Below are 9,670 nucleotides of genomic sequence, written 5' to 3'. Positions count from 1 at the left end.
ATTGGCAGATAGCTCAGCCAAAAAAAGAAACTATAGGATATAGGTTGTGCTATTCTGTGTTCCTTGGTAGGATCATGGCACTCAGTGTCAATTAATGATTTTTACTTCATCTCTGAAAGACTACAAAGTCATAATTTCAGACAGGCTCCACCAATCAAGCTGAACTATTACAATACAGTACTTTTTAATCAATATGCCCAAAAGGTGAAGTGTATTTATGTGGCATTTCAAGATTTTTGTCTCATTCCATTGGCACATTAAAGCCTGTAGCATGGTAACATTACTGTTACAAAGACAGACATGCAAGGAATGAATCAATCAAAAATGGAACCCCTTGTCTGAGGAGAGGTTGTGGTTGGGAAATTAAGACACATGTTATATGAACAGTTAATATTCCAGACCATGTTTCTGGCCATATTATAAAACTGGGCATAGACTGGCTGACCACTTCATAATTAGATATCCCTATGATGATGCACAGCTGTGAGATCCACACAGCTGTACCTGCATTTGTCAACTGCATGCCTCTTCCGGTCCAGAAACTCTGTTTTGCTCTGTCCATGAGGATGCTCAGTAAATATGACTTGCTGCTCTGTCAACTCAGTTCAGAGCCAAGTCAGATTGAATTGTTCTGAATTCCCCAGCCTACCAGGAGTACAGTTGCATAAAGCTGATTCAACCTATCTTTTTCTCTCAACTAAATGAAAATAAATTTTTATCCCTGATCATACTTAGCATATGTTTGACCTTGATGGTTTCCTAAATATACCACTATTGTTATACACAATCATAGTTCTTATTTTTTTGTAGCCTTAACTTTGAACTAGAGATTTTTAAAGTGCTCTAAAATCAAGAATTACTTTTTTTGTTTCACGTTCTCCACAATTATAAAAAATGAAATAGTTGGTTTCTGTAGGTGAGCAGAAATCATCTAGGAACTTGATAATAGACACTCAGATTTGCAGCATAGCATGTACCTGATAGCTACTGACTAAGACATTCCTTTCTCTCTAAATTCACCAAGAAAACACAAACAAGACGCAGCAGGTTATATTTCTGTGACTTTAAGTGTGATTTGGGGGAAGGGCTTTGCATGAATAGCATAAATAGCATGATTTACTCTTTCTTCCTAGTAGTGATCAAGCATTTGAACCAAAGAACTCACCACACTAATTGTATGCTATATTTAACCAGAATAGGACAATGACAATAACTTATCCCTTGGTGCAGACACTGTGTAAACAGTCAGAAGAGAAAAGTCTTTTTTATTCTTTTTTCTTCTTTGCAGTAAAGAAGAGGTTATATAATAAAAATAGCCTTCCTTTCTCCATCAGTTCATGTTTTGGTTCTTCTCCCTAAGATAATCCTTACATGTCTTCTTTCTTCCCATCATTCTACACCATTAGCCAATGGCGGAGCTGGAAAAAGAGAAAATGGATTTCCGTTGAAATTGAACAGTGCTTTACATAGGGACTCTAAGGAGTGGGTGGAAGTAGTTGATGCCAATAGTTCTCAGTCTTTTTCAGTCTATAAACCATTGCAACAAGGCTAAGCACTCAATGGGTCACTTAGCTTCCTTCTATTCACTTCCCCTATTTCTGCTCCTACCTGCCAACTGTAAAAGGAAGCTTCATGAAATCACAGAATATTAAAGCACGAAGGGACCTAGTCAGGGGAGTGCTGGTAGACGTTTAATGACCAGTTCACCACAAAAAAAGGACCCACTACACCCTTTTAAGTTTAGTCTGCCTGGTTAATATTTTCTCTATCACTTTCTTAAGTCTAGAATTTATCGACAAAACAACAAATCAAGCCCTGCTGTATAGCATTTGTTGATTTCAAAGACATAAATGTTCACATCGACAATTTGCCAATTGGCTTGCTACTAGAACCTGGTTTCAGCATACCAGTTCATATCCTTCATTCTAGGTTTGAGGATACTGTGGTCCAAAGAGTTGAAGGGCCTTTCCCAAGTATGGTAGGACTTTATTGTTTTGTGCCTCTGCTGAGTGGGATATTAGGTGCCTTCACTGAGAAAGAGTGGCCCAGCTGCAGGGTCAGAGCGCAGGAGAAGATGGCATGATATCCACGCTTCCACTGCCAGGCAGGAGCTTCTCTGACTCTTTATTCTTTCCATCCCACATTCCTTCCCCCCTCTTCCCTTTTCTCTTCAATGACTTCATCCAATACCCTCAACTTAGGGCAGGCTGGTGCTTTAAGATGAGGACGCTATTTGACTTTCTTGCTGTCTACAGTATAGAAGGCCTAGCCTGAGGGAGAATTGGTGTCAGAAGGTTTATCAAAGCTCCTACTGCCTGAGGGAATGCTTTCCTGACCTAGTGGTGCTGGTTGCCATGGCGATCATGGAGCTGGAGGAGAGTAGCATTTTCTATCCTTTTAAACTAGGAGTTGTAGTCTTTTCAATTTCTTGTGTTTAGTAAAGTTGTTTTAAATCACATTTTATCATCTACAGATGTCTCAGAAATATTATCCTGATGTGGATTAGGCCTGGCTCAGAACACCAAGGTCACACAGCTGAAATATATGGAAAGACTAGCATTGTTTTTGGTGAAGTAACAAAAAGAAAATCTTTTATTTATTGTAGTCAAATGAGATTTCCATATATATGCATATATATGTATTCATACATGCATATATGTATATATACACCTATGTATAAACACATAAAGCATATACATATACACATAAATACATATATATTTTAATTATGTATACATAATATAAATATTATGGAAATGTTAGCTATTAATTCATAAACAAAAGTATAGGGGCACTCATAAATTTGTGACAGTCGATCTCTAGAGTGGCCTTAGGTTAACTTTTTTTTTCGTTTGTTTGTTTCTGAGGCAATTGGGGTGAAACAACTTGACCAGATTCTCACAGCTAGAAAGTATCTGAGGCTGGATTTGAACTCAGGTCCTCCTGACTTTAGGATTAGGGCTCTATCCACTGCACCACCCAGCGCTGCATTGCTACCCCCTCAGATTATCCGCTCTTGGCCTCAGTTTCGTTATCTGCAGAAAGAGAGTGTTGGACTAAATGACCTCCAAGGCCCCTTCCAGCTCTAAATCTATTCTGAGCATTGTTTGGATCACTCGGGGGAACCTCACAGACTAGCACCGGCCCCCAGACCACATTTTGAGAACCCTTAGTCTAGTGCAAGGCATATATATCATAGGGCGGCAGCTGATAATAATAATGATAGCTAAAATTTACATAGTCTTTTAAGGTTCCCAAAGCACTTTGCAAATATCTCATGTGGTCCTCACAAGAACCATGAGAGATAGGTGCCATTACTATTCCCATTTTACAGCTGGGGAAACTGAGGAAGACAGATATTAAGTGACTTGCCCAGATATTAAGTGACACAGATGCTAAATGAGGCCAAATTCGAACTCAGGTCTTCCTGACTCCAGGAAGCTAGGTGATCCTGGAGTCAGGAAGACCCGAGTTCAAATCTAGCTTGACACTTACTAGCCGTGTGACCCTGGGCAAGTCACTTACCCCTGTTTGCCTCAGTTTCCTCAACTGTAAAATGAGTTGGAGAAGGAAACGGCAAACCACTCCAGTATCTTTGCCAACAAAACCCCAGATGGGGTCACAGAGAGTTGGACTTGATGGAACAACTATAACTTCCTGACTCCAGGCCAAGAGCTCTATCCACAGAAGCCCCTCATCCCCACCCCTGGCTGGCTGATGGTCTAGTGCAGTAGATAAGGTGGTATAGGACTCTGAATCTGCAGTCAGAATAGACCTAGGTTTGGATCCAAGCTCTAACATTTCATTACCGGCACTGCAAGTCAATCTCTCCGAGCTTCCATTTTCCCATCTGTACATGAGGATACCAAAAAACTAGACCTCTTGTTTCACAGGGTTGCTGTAAGGACCAAATAACAGTTCTCAATCTCATTTTGTCCTGACTAGTCAAATCACAGGGCTGGCCGGTTACTGCGTGGCTGGGATCTGAGGATGTAGACCCGGAAAGGATTTCTAACTCTTCAACCAGATAACAGGAGAGGCTTAAAATCTACATCTCTATCTTGATTTTATGGATAAAAAAAAATCTCAGGCATACAAACCAGCGATAATGACTATCTGCCTGCCTGTTTCAGTTTCTCGGGATTGATGCATTTGAACAAATAGCTATTTAGGCTTCAAGTGACATGTCATACCCTATTATTATGGCACTTCTTGGTTCGGTCTAATTTTGAACCTTATCCATTTGACAACAGCCATGTAGTCAGGACCTCAGCAAATCGGTGCATGCACAGTTGTTGGTTAATAATAATAGCTAGCATTTGTATAGTACCTCTTAGGTGCCAGGCACTGTGCAAAGTGCTTTACAAATATTATTTCGTTTGATCCTTACAACCACCCTGAGAGCCAGGAGCTATTATATCCCCCATTCTACAGTTGAGGAAACTGAGTCAAAGAGGTTAAATGACTCGCTCAAGACACAATTTGTGCGTGTTTGAGACTGGATTTGAACCCAGGTCCTCCTGATTCCAGGCCCAGAGCTCCATTCGCTGTAGCCCAGCTGCTCTGGCTACAGGAATGTTTAAAGCAGTAGCCATGGTTCTTTTTATGTAGAACCTAAGTCTTTGTAGAACACACATTCACCCTCTCATGCCTTACCTGGGGAATGGAAAGGGAGAAAAATTCTTGCTCTTTTACTAATAGTGGTTTAATCCAAAATGGCTGTCTCTGAAGTCAGGAGGGTGGTATCTGTGTGCAATTCTGTCTTAAATATTAAAAGTCTACCAGAGTGACGTGGGTCCCAGAGCTGCCTCTAACTCAGATGCATCCCTGCGACTTCTCTCAAGAGGCTAAAATGGAATGTTTTAAGTCAAGGGAATAACAGGGTAAATTTCCTGAGTTTAAATGGCCCAGAATTGTACATCTAATCACAGGAATGGAAAGTTTCTCAATAATTAGCAAGTTAGGTCATTGCTCTTTCTACTTGGTGCAGCTATCGTTATATGTGCAAGTGATTCCAGCAAGATGTCCTGTAGCTTTGATTTGATGTGCTGCTCTTGTGGCTTGTATAGATGAGCATTAAAAAATGTCATCTCTATTAGGGAATTATATTCCACTTCAAACAGTTGAGATTATGGATAACTAATTATCCATTTTTAGGAATTTTATCATTGTGTTTGATCTTACATAAATATGCTTTTATTAATTTAATACATAACCCTAGCCCCCTCTGAAGCCTGATGCCTCATGGTGGATAGTTTAAAGGTGATCTTGGGTTCTCAGAGGCACACAAGTTCTGGCAAGTCCTACACCAAGCTAGAAAGGCATTGGGTATATGCTTACCCTAACTGTGGATGGGTTTGTCATCAGAAAGTGGGCCATCAGGCGATAGACGTTTTCATCAGCTGTACTTCATGAAAGTCAGTAGAGAGGCTGCTTTCTATGTCAGTACATGCTCAGGGTCAGGGGGCACTGAAAATTCTGCCACCACCCAGGGTTAAAAACCCTTCTCCCCCAAGCACCAATTACTTACGGTGAATTGACGCACTTCCCCATTCTCTACCAGGCCATGTTCTTTCTCAGGAGTGATTGCATAAGCTAGTTTCTGAAAGAAATCCATGGAAGACACTAGTTAGTATTAGAAGATATCCAGAGCTGGATTGCATTTGGCTCAATTTTTATACCAATGTCTTTTCTGAAAAAGCAAACAAAAGATTACTATTGGTCTAGGAATTGATCAAATCAGTAGATTGTCAGCCTCATAGAAACAGTTTAATGGATTATAGGTCCATAGATTTTTGTCTTAAAGGAACTTTACAGGACATTTAGTCAAAAGCCTTCATTCTATAGTTGATAAGCTTGGGCCCAGAGAGGAGAAGTGACTTGCCCAAAGTCACATAGGTACTAAGTGGTAAAACTAAGATCTGATCCCAGGTCCTCTCACTCCAGAGCTGATGGACCTAGTTCCTTGTACAATTCAACTAATTATATTTAAGATTAGTCCTCCCTGTAACTTTTCTTTTTAACCTATGTCATGATTTTACAAGTCATTTTATAGGTAAAGTGAAACATTTTCTACTATAATATAGTACTTGTATGAACAGAATAGTCATTCATGTAGTTAAAGTTTATGACTTTTGTTCCACAATACCTTTCTTATTAACCTAAAATTCTATCACTAGTGACTCCTGACTTTGATATAAATAACTTTCTCTGGGTATTCTGTTTAAAAATGCTGACACCTCTTGGCTTAAAGGTTTTCTCTGATATCATTGAGACTACTAAATAAATACATGTAAATGATAGGCTTGAAACAGAATGAAAACATAGAAAACAATTATCACGTTGACCAATAATTGGATTTTTGTAGAAACGGTTGTGGATTATTGGAAGAATTCAAAGGAACCCATCCAAGGGCCTCCCTTAATCTACCATCTACTACAATTTAGCTGGCTTAGATGATTTTTTTCCTCTGGGTAAGGGTTCCTGAGCTCAAAATGAGAACTGCATACTGGAAAGCACTACACATCATCTTGTGCATCACTATTAACACAAATTGGACATAGACAAATCACAAAGCAAAGCCTACACTTCCATTTGTCAAAAACTTTGTGAAGATTTTTCCAGTTTTCCCCTTATACAGTTCTTTGGAAATGACAGCTGTCTTGTCAAGAAACTTAGTCTTCTGAGGGAGAAGCAATTACTCTTCCCACTTTTCTAGGAAAGCCAGACACAGCTTGACAGTGACCTCCCTTGCTAAACAGTCGCAAGAGTGGCAGATTCCTAAGTCCATAGCTTTACTTCTTATTGCTGGCTAATCTTGGACTTGACCTTCCTGAGGCTCAGATTTCCAAGCTATAGTGCTTGCAATTCATCTAAATCATGCAGCATTATGGCAGGTAACTATCGGATACACAAAGTGCTTTTAAAATCAATAATCTTCAGTGTTATTCCTCAATTTTGATATCTGTCTCCCTCCCTTTTATAAAGTGGGGGCAGCATACTTTCTGAGTGACTGTATAAGAGCCATTGAGCTCTTTCTCTTTCTTTTGTCATGGTATTGCTTCCATACTTATTTGTTTAGGAATAGTAAGAGGAAAAGGAAAAGGTGGGAAGAGTATGTGGAAGAGACAAATGTAATTCCCAAGACGATACTCTAGCCGCTCCAGATCAGTGTTTCCCAACTCTGATTATGCTTTGGTCTGGTAAAATATTTAAATTTTATGCTGTTTTATTCCTTCCCCATTTAGCTTCAGTTCAGCGCCTCTCTCTCTCTCTCTCTCTCTCTCTCTCTCTCTCTCTCTCTCTCTCTCTGTGAAGGGGTGCAATGATTAGGTATGGAGACCCAAGAAGAGACGGAAGGCAGGAGTGGGATAAGCAGAATTTGTAGAGAAGGAACAAACTTGTTTTTTTGAGTTCATAGGTTTTTAGAAGAGCCTTTAGCAATAAAAGTTTTGTTGTTTTTGTTTTCAGTGGTGTCAGATTTTTCATGGCCTCATTTGGGGTTTTCTTGGCAAAGATACTGGAGTGGTTTGCCATTTCCTTCTCCAGCTTATTTTACTGATGAGAAAACTGAGGCAAACAGGGTTTTAAATGACTTGCCCAGGGTCACACAGCTAGTAAGTCTACAAGCCCAGATTTGAATTCAGGTCCTCTGGACTCCAGGCTTAGCACTCTATCCACTGTGCCACCTAGCTATCCCAAAAGTTTTGTAGATTGGCACAAATTTGCTACAAACCGGAAATGGCCCTTGCACATGTGATTTGAAATCCTTGCTCTAGACAGTTCTGTCACTTCAAACAGTCTAACCCATGCAGTTTGTTTTCCAATAAAACTTCAAATCAGTTCAACGAAAATGAAAGTCACACAAAACAATAACACAGCTGTTTCTATTCTACACCAGCTAGGTAGATGGTTCGAGTAATTAAAAATCAAGCTTTGGGACACCAAATTTTAGTTTCAATCTTTATAAATTATATCTAAGCCCTATAAGAAACCCATTGTCCCTTTAAGGAGGCTCCTCAGGTCACTGCAAATCTTGCCCCTCTTCTCCCCCATTCCCTCTCTCTTCTAGAGACACTACCCTGCCATTTGTCAGATGTTGAGCAACATTATTTCAATGCTTATGGCAATTTTTAACAATTTCCAAGAAATATCCCAGTGTGAAAACTCAGGATTATTTCTAGGAATCTCTAATCTTCCTGCATGTTAAAATGGGTTTCATGTTCCTTTAAAGAGGATATTGGGCTTCAATGTTGTTGCTTTTTCCCCTAAGAATTATGTATTCATAGAATTTTACAGCAGAAAGAGACCTTCAAGACAATTGGATCTATTCTGCTCAACTGATAATAAGTGAATTGAAGTCTAGTAAAGTTAAGTAATTTGCCCAAGAATATGCAACTGTCAGACCCAAGATTAGAACCCAGTTTTAGTCCAAGATGTGTTGAAGAATGTTAGTGTTGAAAAATGTGTGTATAGAATTCTCTAGACCAATGTTTCTCAAATATTTTTCAATCTGTGTCATACCAATGGGCCTAGAGGGTGAGGTGGTAATCATTTTCTTTCCACTTTCACCCCCACCTGCATTCAATCATCTGTCCATCCATACTAGTACTGCCAAGTTCATTTTACACACACACACACACACACACACACACACACACACATACACGCACACGCACACGCACACGCACACGTGTGTGTGTATATGTGTATACACACACGTATATATATGTGTATACACACACAGACACACACACAGACACAGATACACATATACACACATGCATGCAAAGTACGCATTCTATATTCCCCTTCACAAACATCCCCTCCCCTTTCTACCATTCCAATTATCTCTATTCTTTACCCTCCTGACCAAAGGGAGTACCGAAACGCAGGATATGAAGACCATGGCCACTTCTGGAATGCACCAAAGTACCCAGTGCAGTGCCCTTAACCAAATACACACCTTACGGAAAGATCCAGGTAAGCTGCAGAATTTGTAGGTGGCATAAATTGGTACCATCGCCATGGAAGAAGTAGCGATTATCCAGCCCACCACATTGGCCCAGTCTGGAAAGATGTACGTTCCATAGTTGGGTGGTCTGAATGTAACGATGCTGACAACCACCACAAACTGAAAACAGTGGAGGGAGAGAGGAAAAGTTAAGAGATAACCAATTTTGTTTAATTCAATTAGCATGGATTAGGTGCTTACTGTGTGCAAGACACTGGAAAAATGTAATAAATAGCTGACTGTCACTTTTTAAAGTTTACACAGTGCTTTACATATGTTCTCATTTAAATCACACAATAATCCTAAAAAAAAGGTATTTCAGATATTGTTATATCCCCATTGTACATTTAAGAAAACTGAGGTCAGAGAGTGACTTGTTCACAGTCACATAGCTATACTCATCAGAATTTGCTCTGCCCGAATCAAAGACCAGAACTGTATTCGGTATGCCACACTGCCTCACTATCTGATTATTTAGCAGGAGAAATTCACTTTACTTGCTAGAACATGTTAGATTTTTTTCCTTAAGCAAATTTTCAATAATCATGAGATTATTTAATTAAATATCCTTTGTAAAAAAAAAAAAAGAAACCAAACACTGCATGGTTCTGAAGAAGAAATGAGAAAATACACCATTCTCTATTCTTTGCAGTGCTA

The 9,670-nt window shown here is 39.5% G+C and overlaps 1 protein-coding gene across 1 annotated transcript in view; it reads right to left on the bottom strand.

Moving 5' to 3' along the window:
• Positions 1-1,394: 1,394 nt before the first annotated feature.
• Positions 1,395-9,670, bottom strand: part of SLC6A3 (solute carrier family 6 member 3) — a 91,978-nt gene continuing 83,702 nt past the window's right edge. The window contains exons 12-14 of the mRNA XM_036740872.1: positions 8,966-9,133; positions 5,531-5,602; positions 1,395-1,418 (exon numbers count right to left, since the gene is read on the bottom strand). Coding sequence (XP_036596767.1) covers positions 1,395-1,418; positions 5,531-5,602; positions 8,966-9,133 — 264 coding nt within the window. The remainder of the gene's footprint in view (positions 1,419-5,530; positions 5,603-8,965; positions 9,134-9,670) is intronic.

This window comes from Trichosurus vulpecula, chromosome 1 (genome assembly GCF_011100635.1).
Source record: "Trichosurus vulpecula isolate mTriVul1 chromosome 1, mTriVul1.pri, whole genome shotgun sequence".
NCBI classification, from domain to species: Eukaryota; Metazoa; Chordata; class Mammalia; order Diprotodontia; family Phalangeridae; genus Trichosurus; species Trichosurus vulpecula.
The sequence above is the reverse complement of the archived record's forward strand: the minus strand, read 5'-3'. Positions and strand labels throughout refer to the sequence as shown.